At 40.7% G+C, this 17,097-nt stretch overlaps 2 protein-coding genes across 8 annotated transcripts in view; one reads left to right on the forward strand and one right to left on the reverse strand.

The window, feature by feature from the left end:
* Positions 1–213: 213 nt before the first annotated feature.
* On the reverse strand, positions 214–3,134 carry TXNDC17 (thioredoxin domain containing 17). Its single transcript, XM_044993518.1, has 4 exons — positions 2,920–3,134; positions 1,777–1,858; positions 1,061–1,136; positions 214–534 (listed from the first exon to the last, which is right to left on the reverse strand). Exons 1-4 carry the CDS (start codon positions 3,059–3,061, stop codon positions 466–468), a joined length of 369 nt encoding a protein of 122 aa, XP_044849453.1. The 5' UTR covers positions 3,062–3,134; the 3' UTR covers positions 214–465.
* A 45-nt stretch (positions 3,135–3,179) lies between these two features.
* Positions 3,180–17,097, forward strand: part of KIAA0753 (KIAA0753 ortholog) — a 31,286-nt gene continuing 17,368 nt past the window's right edge. Inside the window, exons 1-12 of one of the 7 annotated variants that reach the window (XM_044993513.1) lie at positions 3,242–3,305; positions 4,062–4,202; positions 4,308–4,340; positions 4,675–4,803; positions 4,905–5,053; positions 5,679–6,276; positions 6,842–6,948; positions 7,240–7,302; positions 9,489–9,704; positions 11,859–12,069; positions 13,429–13,658; positions 15,449–15,618. In XM_044993513.1, coding sequence (XP_044849448.1) covers positions 4,964–5,053; positions 5,679–6,276; positions 6,842–6,948; positions 7,240–7,302; positions 9,489–9,704; positions 11,859–12,069; positions 13,429–13,658; positions 15,449–15,618 — 1,685 coding nt within the window. In that variant the 5' untranslated portion in view covers positions 3,242–3,305; positions 4,062–4,202; positions 4,308–4,340; positions 4,675–4,803; positions 4,905–4,963. Of the gene's footprint in view, positions 3,306–4,061; positions 4,203–4,307; positions 4,341–4,674; positions 4,804–4,904; positions 5,054–5,678; positions 6,277–6,716; positions 6,738–6,841; positions 6,949–7,239; positions 7,303–9,488; positions 9,705–11,858; positions 12,070–13,428; positions 13,659–15,446; positions 15,619–17,097 lie in introns of those variants that run through there. The other 6 variants (XM_044993515.1, XM_044993510.1, XM_044993516.1 and 3 more) reach the window with 6 other exon arrangements.

Raw genomic sequence — 17,097 nt, forward strand, 5'->3', positions numbered from 1 at the left:
TAGGTAGTGTTGAGCTACAGCTATGGACCTTTATTTCTACAGGATAGTTAAATATTTAAGTTAAGAAGTAAGCAAGTATTTTCTTGCAAGTAGCCTTCAATAAATTAGATAGCCTTACCCATCCAATGATTGAGTCCGTCTGTTTCTTAAACACTTCACTTCCTCTAGATCAATAGAGAATGTTCAGCCTGTTGAAAAGATTGCTCAACACAATTTGTTGCAAGTAGGAGTTTAATTCAGCACAAGGGTCCCTTACAGTTTTCTAGTGTTGCAAAATCCCTTCCCATGCTCTATACCAGCAGTTTCATGGCATTTATTTTGGTCACTCAGCTAATGCTCTTGACAGTTTAAAGTCTGAATGGAGATAAGGCAATACATGATGGCTCCTTTAAATGAAAATGGCCAGCAGCTTGAAGATAATGGGTATCTACTTTCTAGATAAATGATTGACTAAAGAGAGAAAACTTAATCTTCAGTAAACAACATGCGCACAAGCTCTCTGTTAAGACATTCTTCTTCTACCAACTTCTGAGGCTGAAAGAAAAAAAAAGTGGTTTCAAGAAAAGCGTTCAAAGTGTCAAGTCTTTTTACAGAGTTCCTTGCTCAGCATAATGGTATTGAACTCTTAACTAGAGAGAGAGCCAACTTATGTCTCTACTTTGTAGGTTTTTCTAGATGTCCTATACAAGTGAAATAGGTGTTTGAAACTGCTGCAGAAATTTATGATGTCCAGTTCAGAAGATTAATTTACCCCCCTCCACATCCCCCAGCTTTCTTGTTCACCTTTTCCCAAATAGTAGTAAAACAGCATAAAGTACAAAGGTTAAGAACACCAATTATGCTTTTGTGGCCTCGTTCCATTTTCAACACACAGCCTCCAATGGTTTGTCTCTTTAGAGTTTCCAGAATGGAATTGCCTGGCTACTGTAGGTCAGGAATAAATTTTCCTGAATCCTTCAGCAGAGCAGTGGAGTGCAAGGCACCTGGTTCACTCTGCCAGGCTCAAGCTTGTTTTTCATCTCACTTTAGTGTATACAAATTCAAATAATAAAATACTCACTGTCCCATATTTAAGTAGTGTTGGCACTGCAGTTACTTTCAGATTCTTTCTGAACTCATTGTTGGGGTCTTTCCAGCTGTTTTGAAAGAGTTGATTAGTTAAATTTATGCAAAAGTTCTACATTCTGTTTGGAGGGTAAGATAACTTACTATTTCTTGCATAATCAGTACTATTGAAAGCCTATGGGAAATCGGATTCTGTATTCTTAATGCATACAACTACCACCAAAATAAGTAGAAATATAAATTGCTAAGAATTCTGGATCAAATCAATATTAACTGCTAAAACATTAGCCATGAGGTGTTCTGCAACTTTCAGATGGCTAATTCTCTGCATTCTAAATATCACTTGAAGTCCAAACTTTGAATTTAAAGTATTTTGTTTAACAAGCACAAAATGGCTGCACTTAGATTAGGAGGCTTAAATGTTCAGTTCAACTGTTATACTACTGTGATGAGGGATGATCCTAGGCATAAAGGTAACAAGTTTTTACAAGTCCTCTGGATGAGGGTAAGGGTAATTAGACTTACAGACTAGTTTAGACATTTGAGATGGATATGGTTTCCCACTGTCTGGACCAGCTCACTGAGAATAGTTTGAACATATGACTTAAGATTGTTTTATGGGACAGTATTTATGTCTATTAGAACTAAAGAATTATTTAAACAAAATAAGCACGAGAAGCCATTAAAACATGTAACTTTTTTAGCACTTACTAGGCTCGGTCTCCGACTTGGCAGTATATGAATACAGCTCCATCAGGCAGGCTATTTAATTCACTCCGCACGACTGGTTCAGCTAAGGAGTACAGAATTTTCTAGTTAAGTTTACATAACAGTATTAATATTTTACAGTTGTGGCATCTTATGCTGTCACCTCTGCTGCTCATTTGCATGCTTCATGCACTAGTCACCATGCTTTCCTCTACTCAGCCTCCTGTGTATGGTACAACTTACTTGAACTCCCTCAGCACCTATTTTAGTTGCTTCTGAAGTCCTGCTTGTTTTTCCCCAAGACTTTGTCTCCTTGTCTGTATGTCCTGGGATTATAAACTCCTCCAAGCAGCAGCATACTTAGCTCAGTGAGTACTACCATACGTACATCAAGTGTACATGATGCTGAAGAATTCACAGGGAATTATGAATCCATAACTGCCATCAAGCCAGGTCAGTTTTCTACTGCTAAGGAATCCTATGTGAAGTCCCTATTTTGCAATGCCTTGGTATATTAGGGATAAATTAACTGCTCATAAACCGGCATCTGGCCAAGTTCAAGTGCCAGGGTAGGCAGCTTAAGTAGCCCACACTGCAGGGCAAGTTTAAATTCCATTCACGGGTATGTAATCTAAGGAGCAGAGTTTCATCACTCAAGTAGATTTGACAAGGGGATGTGTAATACTGCTGGCAGTAATAACTTGTGGTTGGGGACCACAGTTGGAGCACTGAGGGGAGGTAGGCACCGGAGAGAGAGAGCGGCAGTGTCTTGTATAGCCTACATAAACCAGTGGCCAAGGATGAGTGAGCTCTGCCCGAGAATCTCTCCCCCTCACCCCAAGGTTATGGGCAATAACTACAGATCGCCTTCAGAGGCCACATCGCGTGAGAAACAGGAAACGGGGGGTCAGGCACTCCGAGGCACGCAGGTATGCTCTACAGCTGCCAGGTACCCATGGGGGGGGGCAGATGGGAAGGAGCTAGCCGGGGTGGGGCAGAAGAGAAGGGAGCCTCAGGGATGCGGGAGAAGAGCCCGGAAGGGAGGGGAGGGGGAGGCTGGAGGACACGGCTCGGTATAGAGAAGGGCGCGGGGGCCCAGCCCAGCCCCTACGAAGGGGGGGGGCGGTGGTTCCCCTCCGGACTCACCAGTGACGCAGTCCGGGCACCAGCTCCGGCCCTGGGCATCCTTGTCCCCGGAGAAGAAGGCGAAGACGGGCCGGCCGCGGCTCTGCTGCGCCGCCTGCACGAACTCGCTATAGCCGCGCGCCGCCTTCTCCTCCCAGCCCATGACTCCGCTGCAGCCCCAACGTGCTAGTGCTACTCGCTTCCGGGCCGGCAGCACGCCTGCGCACTAAGCCCCACCGCCCGGGGCGGGGCTTGAAGGGGACAGACCCGCCTACGGCGGCCGTGAAAGGACACGTGCGGTTAGGATTGGCCACTCCGGGCACCCTTACCTTTCCCGGCAGCCCCCGCGGCAGCGGTTGTCATGGGGCGAGTTTGAACCGCAGCGTTTCACCAAGTCCCCCGCTGCGGTGGGTGTCCCGCCCCCCACTGTGGGAAGCCGGGGTCCGCGGTGCCCTGCGCCATCCCGCGCCTGGGCTCGGAGCGGGGCGGCAGGGAGCCCCTGGGTCGCCTCCCTGGCCAACGCCCCGGGACCTCCGCTCCCCCATTTCCCTTCAGAGCGGCGGGTCCCTGGGCCCTGCCTCCCCCCTGCTTCCCTCAGCACCCGGGCCCCGTGTCCTCGCCTTCGCTCTGGGCCAGGGCTCCTGCCCCTCAGCCCCCCACGCGCCGTGCGCTCTCACCCCCTTCGCCCGGCTGCTCCCCCACTGCGGGGACCGCCCCGAGACTGCGGCCTGCAGGCCCCAGTGGGTCCCGCGCCTTCCATAGCTGAGGTGCGGCCCCTATAGCCGGGACGCTTCCTAGCACCTGTGGGCCCTCCGGAATTGTTAGTGGGAGGGGGCTTGGCGAATCCTAGGTGGGAGGCTCTCCAAGGGCAATGGGTGGTGCGAAAGGACGGCGCGTTGGGAGGGGAGGGAAGGAGGCAGGGAACAATCAGGAGAAAATAGGAACTAGGAGGGGTTGGCGTGTAGGAGCTGAGGGGCTGGACTAGATGACCTCTCCAGGTCCCTTCCAGCCCAAGATTGCTGCGAAATGGAGCAGGGTGGAATTGTACAGGGCTTTGAAATAGAGAAGGAGGGAAATTGAAGTTGATTCAGAAGTGGAGTCTTTATCTTTACGTAGTTTGGTTATAAATGGTAGTAAAGGTGGAATGGAATTAACTGTTACAGGCAAGGAAGAAATATTTGTTTTCACATGATATATGGAGGAATATAAAAATTCAGGTGAGCAGAGTAACCCTGTCAGGAGCTGCAGAGGAACTGGCACTTGCTCCAACAGTGGGCAGCATGGTTGGAAGAAATAGAGAAGAGGTAATGTCCAGAGGAGCTGGGGAGCAGAGTAAGGGAGTCTGTGATTTAGGCTGGAGGGAAAGAAACAAAGTCATTATACCTGATCTTGAAATTGTTTGAATTTAGGGGACCCTCAGCTCCAGCTGGAAGTAATTGCAGGTGAGTTTATATATCAGGGCTTCATGATCCATTATTTTTATTTTATTTCCCTTTTCACTGAAGGAAATGTAAGATATCCAGATGTGTGCTCTCTATTGGTCTACCTGCTTCTGGCAACAGTATATTCCGTACTTTATGCCATCTCTCTCTTATAGTTAAAAATTTGGGGCAAGTTTGAGAAAACACAGAGTTTTTTTCCACCCACCTCTTTTCCGTAGACCACGGTTTTCTTGTTCTAGTAATAACAGCTGCAAAAGTTCTTCCTTAACCCTGTATTCTCCTTATGGCTGCTAATGTCAGCATTCCCTTCACAGTCTGTAATGTTGCTTTACAGCCAGTTACTTGGGAGTGTGAAAGAAGAATGTAAGCTGTATCTAGTACATCAGAAAATGTGAATATATCCCCCACTTTGCTTCCAGCTTGTACCACTACAAAGAGCATGTTCTCAAAATTACTTCCACAAGTGAGTGTTTTGCCTGTTAAGACCTGACAATGTAATAGCTTGTCTTATTTTTAAACACAAAACCCCACACCCAAACATCTTGTCTACTTGTATAATTTTAGCAGAGGCCAGTTTACAGGTGACTGTGGATTTTTGGTATCCTTATATTCTATTCAATGTGATGGGACCAAGCAAACCAGCCACATCCTATGATCCATTTGCATCCAGTATTCAAGCAGAAAAGAATGAAGCGAGGACCCTCCAGACACAGGTATTATTTGACTTCTGCAGTGATGACTTCTCTGGGTTGGGTTTGTCATCCTATTTTATAATATGATAAGCTTAACCTACTTCCTGATGCTGGTTCTGTGCACAGCTGTAGTGTCAAGTTTGCCTGATTACTTTCATGTGTCACCAGCATCTATTGGCATGATATTTATCCTTCTTTTGTAAAGTGCTTTGAAATCTACAGATGAAAATGAATAACTGTAAATATCTGTCTTCACCCCTTCCTTCTCACTTGTAAGTACTGCCTGTGATGATTTTGCTTTTATAATGTTTTAAATATTTATTATGACAGTGTCCTGTGCCAAAGCTCTTTGGGCTAGATTTTTAAAGGTTTCTTTTGATTTCAGTTGGAACTAGGCACCTAAACGCTTTTGAAAACCTCACTAGACACCTAAAGATGCAGCTAGATGCCTAACAACCTTTAACTATTTGGCCCTTTGTTTGAGTGGGAAGGATGCTTTAGGACTAAAGTAGCTATTATCTGCGTGGTGATATGATAAATTGTAATGTGAAAGGAGTTACATTTGTTCTTATTATTTTATGTTCGAGGTGCATCATCTGTGAAATATGCTACATAATGTGGACTTTTTGTTTAATGTGTGGAACAGCTCCAGTTTAATAGAAACGTTCCTGCAGCTCCAGAGAACTTGGCTGTCAGATTCTCCAGCCCTCGTCCAATTATAATAGAAAAGCTGAAGCCACCTGATGGTCAGCGAGATCTAGGTGGTGGTGATGACACCAATTTAAGAAGTTCTGTCACATTTTCAGTCATATCTGAAGAGAAGCTAAAATTGGCCATCCACTTAGCCAAAAGGGATGTAAAACGAAGACACCTGGAAGAACAAGTGAAAGAAGCTGAAAATAAATCTGTGTTCCCCCAGACATCTGAGCAGTGTAAAAGCGAAGTATCTGAAAATCCTGCAGAGAGGACTGCATCAAAGTCTCGGACATGCTTGAAATATCATCAGCAACTTGGTCAACCCTCCAAAATGGGGATTACCAACTCTGGTGCAAAAGTGTATCTCTACACTCCAAATCGGGGCAAGTTAAAGCCACCTGTTTCAGATTCTCCGCCCACCCATGATCCAGGACCAGGGCCCAAGCCAAGCCTGAAAAAAATCGAAGATAAAAGTACACAGGAAGTCAGACGACTGCAAAAAGAACTGAGATGTTGCATCCAGAAAATTGAAGAACTGGCTAAAAGAGGTGAAAGACACAACCATTATTTTTTATGTAGAGTTACTATAGCTTGTTTCTCTGTTCTTCTCCCAGTTTTATGCTTTGACTTGAATTTGTGTTTATTTCTGTGCGTGTGTGTGTGCATGCGTGTATTTTAAAAAAAAATTTTTTTTAAGACAAAATTTAATGGATGATCCATTCAGGGTATTAGTAAGGTGGTATGGATACTTTCACCTTTATAACGTGGCTTCAAATCCAAGCCATGTTGATAGTAAATAAAACACTGTTGCCATTTAATGGCTTCTGTGAAATGCATTTGTGATGCTCTTAGTCCTGTTCCTATTGGATAGCTCTTCAGATTACAAAAACCACATCACAGTTAGAACCATTGTTAGCAGTTACAGGAAAGAGACCAATGGTTGTCAGAACTGTTGCTTGTTAGAAGTGACTCGCGTACATCAGGGTTGAGACACATGGGAGGTGGAGTGGTAAATTTTTTTTAGTTTTAACGCTATATTGACTCATTTGTAATCTTTAACAAGTGGTTGTCAAGACCTATACCTCTGCATTTTGCAAAAATAACACTTTTCAGAGAGACGTGAAGAAATCTTGGATCCTGATGAAGAGCGACGAGTTCGCATTAGGAGGCAGGAGCAAGCTGCGCGGTCTGCTCGGATGCTGTATGTCCTCCAGCAACAGGTAGGAACAGATCATTTTTTAAAAGGATGTATATAAAATATGGTGTATTCTGTATGCAATAGAACTGGCCTGAAACAAAAGCCTTTGAACTTCAGGGAAGTTCTAATTTGGATCTGAATTTCATGGCTGGGCCCTACCATTATAATGGGATGAACAAAAATGCCATCGAAACACCTCTGAATTGGAAAGTTGGGATCTGGACCTAAACTTTACAACACAGGCCTGTCTTTAATCTATACACACACACACACAGCTGGTTCTGACTGTGATTTTTGTTTTCTGAATAAACAGGTAAAAGAAATTCAGGAAGACTTGGAGAAGCTGAGTCCTCATAAAATCAAACACACAAAGAAGGTAAGATGTATTGAACTTGGATTGAATCTTTCTGAAAACAAGTGTTTTGGATCTTGAATGATCTTTTGGTTAAATCAGTTTCTAGGTATCAGTTACAAAGGCTCCTTAAGTGCAACATTATTGGAGAAGTATTCTGAGACTTTAAATGTTCCCATCAACCTTCCATCTTGGATTTATATCTATAACTCAGCTGCTTTAGTTCAGGCTAGCATAATATTTGGTATATTGACTGTATAACTTCGATTAATAAAAAACTAAAGGCGGATGATGTAATTGATGCAAGTCAACATGGGTTTTTGGAAAATAGGTCCTGTCAAATTAACTTGATATCCTATCTATATCTATAGATTTTAATGAGTTTACAAGCTTGGTTGATAAAGGTAATAATGTTGACATAATATACTTAGACTTCTGTAAAGTGTTTGACTTGTTGCCACAGAACATTTTAATTAAAAAAACTAGAATGATATAAAATTAACATAGTGATATGCAGAGTAGTTTTAGCCATGTTGGTTCCAGGATATTAGAGACACAAGGTGGGTGAGGTAATATGTTTTATTGGAACTCTGTGTAAGCTTGTAAGCTTGAAAGCTTGTCTCTTTCACCAACAGAAGCTCGTCCAATAAAAGATATTACCTCACCCATCTTGTCTGTCTAATAAAATTAACATGGCAGACATTAAATGGATTAAAGACTGGCTGACAGGTCTAAAAATGTAACTGTAAACCAGGAATCATTCTTGAATGGATGTTTCCAGTAGGGTCCTACAGGGATCGGTTCTTGGCCCTATGCTATTAATATCCTTATCAATGACCTGGAAGAAAATGTAAAATAATCACTGATAAAGTTTACAGATGATACAAAATATTAGGAGCTGGTTAATAACAATGAGGACAGGTCACTGATTCACAGTAATCTGGATTGCTTGGTAAATGGGCAGCAAACAAACGATATGCACTTTAATACAGCTAAATGTAAATGTGTACATCTATGAACAAAGAATGTAGGCCAAACTTACAGGATGGGGGACTTTATCCTGGGAAGCAGTGATTCTGGAAAAGATTTGGGTCTTTCAGTGGATAATCAGCCCCCAGTGTGATATTGTGGCCAAAAGAGCTAATGTGATCCTAGGATGCATAACCAGAGGAACCTGGAGTTGGAGTAGAGAGGTTATTTTACTTTACATTTGGCCCTGGCGGGACTGCTGCTTGGAATACTGTGTCCAGTTTTGGTGCCCACAATTCAAGAGAGTTCAAAGAGCCATAAGAATGATTCAAGGATTAGAAAACATGCCTTTACAGCAGGAGTCGGCAACCTTTCAGAAGTGGTGTGCCGAGTCTTCATTTATTCACTCTAATTTAAGGTTTCGTGTGCCAGTAATACATTTTAATGTTTTTAGAAGATCTTTCTATAAGTCTATAATATATAACTAAACTATTGTATGTAAAGTAAATAAGGTTTTTAAAGTGTTTAAGAAACTTCATTTAAAATTAAATTAAAATGCAGAGCCCCCCTGAGCGGTGGCCAGGACCTGGGCAGTGTGAGTGCCACTGAAAATCAGCTCGCGTGCTGCTTTCAGCACGCGTGCCATAGGTTGCCTACCCCTGCTTTACAGTGATAGACTCAAGGAGCACAATCTATTTAGTTTAACAAAGAGAAAGTTAAGGGCTGACTTGATTACAGTGTATCAGTATATGCCCGGGGAACAAATATTTAATAATGGGCTCTTCAATCTACTAGAGAAATTCAATGGCTGAAAGTTGAAAATTCAGACTGGAAATAAGACATAAATTTTTAATGGTGGGAGTTATTAATCATTGGGACAGTTTACCAAGGATAATGGTGGAGTCTCTGTTACTGACCATTTTTAAATCAAAATTGATTGTTTTTCTAAAATATCTGCTCTAGGAATTACTTTGGGGAAGTTCTATGGCATGTGTTATACAGGAGGTCAGACAAGATGATCACAGTGGTCCCTCCTGGCCTTAGAATCTATGAACCTTTTCTGCACTGCTTAAGCAGCTGCCAGATTTCATCACAAGGGTGGATATGTCTCCATCACAATTAACTGAGAGCAAAATATAGTTAGTTAAATGGTCAGTGAAATTCTTCTAACGATTCTCTGAATAACGTCACTTGAAAAGTGCTGCATATTTAATCACCCATGTCTTTCCTTTGTGCCACAGTCTCGAGCCATGTCCAGAGTGGCAGCTGCCCACAGAGGAGCAATTCGTGCCTTGCAGGTGTTTGCCACTCAATTTACTGATCAATCAGAGCATCTGGTTCCTGCGCATTACAAGGAATTGGGCAATCTCATTCGACAACTCTCTCTCTGTTCTGCCAAATTAGAAATGGATTCTTCCATTCCTGACATCATCATAGACATTCTGCTACAAATTGAGGTGTGGAAAGTGCTTAATTTTTCTTCAGAGCTGATGTAGAAGAGACTGGATGAAATATTTAAGTTCTGGGTGCAAACTATATCACACATGGGCGGAGGGGAATAAAATATTACCAGTAAAAATAGGGCTTAATAAGTGCATGTTGCAGTTGCCAGGGTTTGTGGCTATATGGCTTTCAGAGGCTGCTGTAATGGTGGTAGTATAAGAATCTAGCTAGTAGATAAAGATATAGCTGCAAAATATACTTTCCATAACCACTTTGGTTGGAGATATTTCTGCCATGTATATGATTATCAAATAGAAGCTCACTGGGAATGTGTATGGTGGGAAAAGAGCAGCTCTGAATTTTTTAAATACTTATTTATTACTGTTGATACAATACAGAAACTCTCAGAATCAGCCTTACTGTTGTAACCTTTAACCCCAAGTGATTATTTTTTAAACTGATCAAGATTCTGTGGGCCACATAAAAAAAGTGGATTATTTGTTGTTGCTTATTTTAGGTGTTGAACTGACACTGCAGCCATGAGAGATTTTTAGAAAATATCTTAACCACCTTAAAGTATTATTATGATTACAATGTCTGTAATTTTATTTAAAGTGCTATAAACTGCCTACAGAAAGCAGTGATAATCATTGTTGCTTTGGATGGGGAAAAAATGGTAGGCAGCTTATGACAGCATGCTAGAAAAAGTCTTTCTTCTTTCCCTCTGGAAGGAAGGTGACGGCTTTTAATCTGTTGGCCACAGGTCCACTTTTTAAGAGCGATTTTTAAATCAACTAACTTATAGGGAGATTATTTGTTAGGTAGATTCTAGATGAATATCAAATTGTCTATGTGAAGGGCCAATTTCAGGACCTTTTAGCAAGGACATACGTATCAAGTCTGGTTCTGGCAAGAATAATCTATACCAGAGGTGTAGTGGCCTGGTTATGGGGAATGTCTGTTAAAACCATATCTCCTGATGCCAAGCCTCATTCTGGAATGCCCCTATGTGCCTTCAGCACAGAAGACTTCTGAAGCATGAGTTGCAGGTTCTGAGAAAACCAAGAATAAGGCACAAAAGTTTTATCCTGTGGTTTTTCTCACAATCATGGATATTTGTTTTTTGGCCTGTGTTCAATTTAAGGCCAGAGAAGTCTCATTGATATTACCATTTCAGTACTTATTACGGATGAGTTACGCAAGCAAGAGATATGTTGAGCTAGCAATATACTGTTTATCAAATACTCTGAGTACTTGCATGGCTCCATCACCGTAGTATCTGAGCACCAGTACTGTGTGTCTGTAAAGGTCACAAATACTTAACCTGTTGGAGGCTACCTTGTTTATTGATCAGATAAGGATTTTATAATGTTCGAACGTTTTTGGAATGATTTCTGGACACTCAAAATAAGAACTGATGGTGCCCACCGAAATGGTCAGAGCTGCTTGTTAGGAGGTAAGCAAGAAAACCACCTGACCTGTCAGAAGCTTCTCAGAGCCCTTCTCAGGTTTAAAGACCCCACTTGGTTAATTTAGCTTCTGAAGGTGATTGAGGCAGTGTGAAAATGGACTTCAGTAAAATAATGAATTCGGTGTTAGTGAAAGGTGCTGTCTTGACCTCCCTGGGGACTTTATTCTCTTTTCTTTAGCAATAAAATGGGTACAGCATGGCAGCAGAAGTACAAGCTTCCCTGTGCTATTTTCCCAAATGGCCCTAGAAAGTCTACCTGTAGTAGCGAGAGTAATTCAGTCTCCGTGCCCCATTCAGTACTTGCCAACAAAGGTTAATGCCAATTGTGGTGCTGTGTTTTTGTGATATTAACTGGTGTCCATGTGGACTGACCATCGAACATTGAGTAGTTGTTTTAGGATTATTCATCTGGGCGCAGTTTTTAGGACTTGTCTGCTTTTTAAAATCCAATAAAATGCTTTTCTTTTCACAATGGTGCTCTAATATCTGTTTGTTGTGCAAACTAGTTTATATTCTTCAAATGTTTATTACATTTAAATGCTCTATTTAGTCAATAAAAAATGATGTAAATGATACAGGCATTTTCACGTATGATTATTAAATTAATTATAATTCCAAAGTTTTTTCTCATCAGTCTGCCAGCATTAACAAACTAAGTTTAATGAGAGATTAACTTAAATGAAAAAAATTGTGGCAGGATTTGGATTCTCTGCTGGAGAAGAAACGATCACCCAAAAAAGTGAAGAAATGTCTCTCGGCATCTCAGGGTAAATCTCCAGTGAGTAGCGAGATGTTTCCAGCCAGAGAGCAGATTGCATCTCCAAAGAAAGAGAAGAAACCACCCATCTCAAAGGAGCGACTTGGACAAGATCAGAAAAAACCTTCAGTAGCTAGGAAACTTCTGACTGGTATGTGTTCTGAATACTTAATTAAAAGGATTTCATTGGTTAATTTATAAGCCGCATAGTGATCAGCAATGACTTGTCATAATAAATGTTTTGTCTGAGGAGCAGAATGGCCCATTCATGGTACAAGAGTGTCGTCTTGCTCATGGTGTGCTTGCCAGAACCCTGCAGCTTTGGTACACAATTCCTTCAATGCTTCATATGAAATGACAACTTGTTGCCATAAGAGGGATCTCCAGCTTCATGTACCAACTTAAACCTCATTATTTAACTTTCTTCTAAAAATATCTTTGCCACACTGTTTTAAACTTTTTTATTTTTGCTTTGGAGCACAGCTGGATTTTCTTCTAAAGAGACCCTCAAATGTCTATATTGCAGTATATATCCGAGGTGATTCTCTACTAGTTGATTCTAATGATGTGTATATAAAGTACATCTAACTATCTACACAGCTATTTATGAAATACATTGTAGAGGAATATAAAATTACCCACTGTTGGGAAATCTGCACCATAGATGCAGCAATGTCTGTACACAGTTGGATTGAATGAAAGGTGGTGTCAAAGCTTTAGCTCAGAATTTCCTTGGTTTTGTGTAGGTTTTTGTGCTTGAGAGATAAGTTCTTGGGTTTTTTGTCTCTCTCAATTCAAGACTTTTTTCCCCTCACACGGTAACTTTATCGTTTTCCTTCCTCCTAGTTTCAAGGCATAGAGAAGAAGAATTAGCATTAGCTGGCAATCTGGAGTTCTGAGTTTTATTTCTGTCTTTGCCGCTGGTTTACTGTGTGACCTTGGGTTAATCATGTAACCTCTCTGTATACAGGCTTATACTTTCCTTCTCTATTGTGAGGTTTAATTAAAGCAGTTTGATACATCCTGAAAGCAGTCCAAACTATAACATTAGTATAATTATATGTAGTGTCTTCCTCAAAGGGTTGTTTCTTAGAGTAGCATATTCTAACTTCCTTTCCTTTCTTACTGAGAGTATAATCTGTGTGATGATCCTGTTTTTCATGAATTTAAAGAGAGCACATGTCCCTAGTTATCTACTGAATTTCATGTCTCCTGCTGCTAGTAGTGTTTGTTGTCTCTTTCTAGTCCTCAAGTGGCCTTGAATACCAAGAATCTTTCAAGCTTATAAACTGCTTACTGAAGCAGAGCAGAGAAACAGCTTGCGTATTATTTGGCAAAGGAAACGTTTGGAGTTTACCAAAGTGGTGGTGGTGGTGGTTTGTTTGTAGTGCAGTAGGGCATTGAAGTCCCAGTCATGGACCAGGACTCTATTGTGCAAAGACAGAACTGAAAGATAGTCCCTGCTCCAAAGAGCTTCCAATCTAAGGTTTATTTTTAATTCTTTATCTAGATGAAGATCAACATGTTGCAAATATTCCATTGGCACAGAAGCAAAGCAGTCATGCTGATTTATCAGATCAAGGATTCCAGCAAGGACATGACCCCCACACCTCAGACAGAGATGCAGTTTTAAAAACAAGTCAGGATGCATTGATGAGAGCTGGAGCTGTGAAAAAAGCCCCTGTGCTTGAAAGTGGACCTTTGAAAAAGAAAGGTGTATTATTACCTGCCAAACAACAGGTACAAATGTGACACTTAAAATAATGTACCCTTTCCTCTTCTCTTATGGGAGCTTTAAGTTAATATAAGGTACTGTTAAAGGGACACCATCAACATGAACCCAAGTAGCTTTTAACTTAGTTTTTGAAAGTTGTTTCAGACTCTACATCTGCCTCTGAGTGTCCCTGCCAGATTTTGTCTCTTTATAACCACATTCCTGTTTTTAAAAATAGTTTTTTCTGTCCTCTGTTGCATTTTGAAACACCCATGGATGTAGAAAAAGCCAACTGTGCCAGAAATGTGAAATTGACTATCTACAAAGTATTATGAAACGCTTTTAGTAAATGCATTGGGAAAAAGAAAGAATCCTGTTTCATGTTGGCAATAGTAATAGGTAGCACATTTCAGACAGAAGTATGGTTGTCTTTTTTCAGTCAGTGGTGTCCCTTTAGCATCCTTAATAAATGTCGTTGTTATGGAGTGATGAGAGAAAGGGAAGGGCTTTAACACTGCCTTTGAGATAGGTACATTCAATTAAAGCCAGCTGCTTTCAGCTGCAGTAGTGTAAAGTTCCATTCATTTCAGGGGGAATGGAGAACGCTTGGCATGTTACAGGAGGAAGCTGGTTGGAGTCACTGGGAGGCTTTCTGTTGATTTCTGTGTCCATTGGATCAGGTCCTAAATGCTCTACTCTCACTTCAAACACTGAAAAAATGACCTGATTACTCCACTGGACCTGGATGGCCATTCCTGAGTCTGAGTGTTCTGCATTTCCTTGCTGCTTGGTTATTTCTGCTCTTGTGATCACTTAAAAAAAAATCACTAAAAAAGCAGCACTACCACCAGTTGGAAATAAATTGCATAACTGGAAATAACATAACACTTCTGCAGAAAATTAGCGTGCAAGTAAGTGTTTGTATGGTATTTGATTTGTACTGCTGTTTTTCATCTTGGACTTAAAGTTGAAATATTTCATCCCATGACATTAATGATTTATTTATTAAAATAATTATTTGTAATTATATAACCACTTGCTTGTTTTAGTAAATGCCATTTGCAACCAGCAGATGGCCGTCTTGGTGCAAGAAAACGTATTCATTCTTTTTGCATGTTACTGACATTTCCTTCTTTAAAAGCATTCTAAAATGCCCAAAAATTGAAAATAGATATTTTTGGATGAATTTATGGATGGATTTTTTTCTCACTCATCTCAGCCTGAAAAATCAGGAGATTTGGTGTAATTATATATATTTGTTCTTACTATATTAATATCAGTACGGCCTGTGAGCAGCTAGGTTAAGCATTTTAATAATTCATAACATGGTGACTCAGTCCATGTGTTTCAACCAGACGTCAGGATAGTTCATGCCTGTGAGTGGAAAAATAGCTTTCAGAATTTACCTACTGTAGAACAATTGTCTAGTTCCTAGTTTAGCCTAGTAAATATAAACTTAGCAGTGTTTTAGTTGTCCCACTCCCTTCTGCAGAAGTCCTAATAAATCAATAAATAGCTCTGCTCCTGAGCAGGCCCAGTACTACAAATATCCCATATGTAAAAAGCCCTTACTCATGTGAATACTGCCACTGAAAACAGGTGGATTGTTTGCATGAGTAAGGGATGCAGGGTTGGGCCCACACTCTATTTGGGTGCGTTCATATTCTTATTAAAGTCAGTATTAAAACCTCCATTGACTTCAGCTCTGCAGAATCACTCCCTTAGACCTGACCCTAAGACAGAAATTCTGATCCACAGTGCGGGATATGTATTTTTAAACGTCTGAACATCTTTTGAATGTTAATATGTCTTAAAGGGAATTCGTAAGCTTCCAAGATCGAGACCTGTGCAGCCTCAGGCAAAGCATGCCCGGTTTCAAGAGACCACTGTAGCTTTCAGGCTAAAAGAGACCAAACCACTTGTTAAGGAAAGTAGAATGCCTTGGGTACCTCCAAATCCTACATCCCCACCTGCTTCACCTAAACGGTACGTTAACATTCAAGCGGGACAGGCATTTTGTATTTGTAATGACAACTAAATATTGACAAATTTTATAAGTGTTTGTATACAGATACTAGAAGTCTAAATACTAAAATGGCTGAATTTCAGTGCCTGGTATTAAATGAGGGTATTGATATAATAGGCATCACAGAAACTTGCTGGAACAATGATAATCAATGGGACACGGAAATAACAGGGTCCTAAATATATATAGGAATGACAGATTAAGTTGTGCTGGTGGGGAAATGGCACTAAATGTGAAAGAAAGCATAGAGTCAAATATAGTAAAAATCTTAAAACGAATCAAACTGGACCATAGAATCTCTACAGATAGAAATTCCATGCTTGAACAATAAGAGTATGGCAGTGGGAATATGCTGTCAACTACCTGACTGGGATGGTGACTGTGAAATACTCAGGGAGATTAGAGGGGGTACAAAAACAGAAAACTAGTAGTAATGGGTTATTTCAGATATCCCTATATGGATTGGGTACACGTCACCTTAGGATGGCATGCGGAGTTGGAAATTTCTAGACACCATTTAATGGCTGCTTCTTGGAGCAGCTAGTCTTGGAACCTAAAAGGGGAGAGTCAATTCTGGATTTAATCCTAAATGGAGCACAGGATCTGGTCCACGAGGTGAATATAACTGGACTGCTCATTAGTAGTGACCATAATGTAATTAAATATAACATCCTTGTGGGGTGGATATATCCAAGAAGCCTACCACAGTAGCATTTAACTTGAAAAAGGGGAACTACACAAAAATGAGGAAGCTAGTTAAATGGAAATTTAAAAAGAACAGTCATGAATGAAATGCCTGCAAGCTTCATGGAAACAATTTAAAAACACCATAATAGAGGCTCAAACTAATTATATATCCCAAATAAAAAAAAAACAGTAAGTGGTCCAAAAACATGCCCCCACGGCTAAACAATAAAGTAAGAGGCAGTTAGAGGCAAAAAGACATCCTTTATTATTTGGAAGTCGAATCTTAGTGAAGAAAATAGCAAGGAGCATAAACTTCCAAGTCAAGTGTAAAAATATAATTAGGAAGGCCAAAAAAGAATTTGAAGAGCAACTAGCCAAAGGCACAAAAACTAACAGTAAAAATTTGAGTACATCAGAAGCAGGAAGCCTGTCAAGCAGTCAGTGGGGCTACTGGATGACTGAGCTGCTAAAAAAAAAAAAAAAACCCCCACACAAGACAAGACTGTTGCAAAGAGGCTAAATGAATTCTTGGTATTAGTCTTCACCCCAGAGGATCTGAGGGAGATCTCTGCACCTGAGCTGTTCTTTTTAGGTGACAGATCTCAGGAACGGTCCCAGATTGAGATGTCAATAGAGGAAGTTTTGGAATAAATTGATTAATTAAACAGTAATAAGACACCAGGATCAGATGATATTCTCCCAAGAGTTCTGAAAGATCTCAGATATGAAATTGTAGAACTACTAACAGTGAT

This window comes from Mauremys mutica, chromosome 19 (genome assembly GCF_020497125.1).
Source record: "Mauremys mutica isolate MM-2020 ecotype Southern chromosome 19, ASM2049712v1, whole genome shotgun sequence".
Classification (NCBI taxonomy): domain Eukaryota; kingdom Metazoa; phylum Chordata; order Testudines; family Geoemydidae; genus Mauremys; species Mauremys mutica.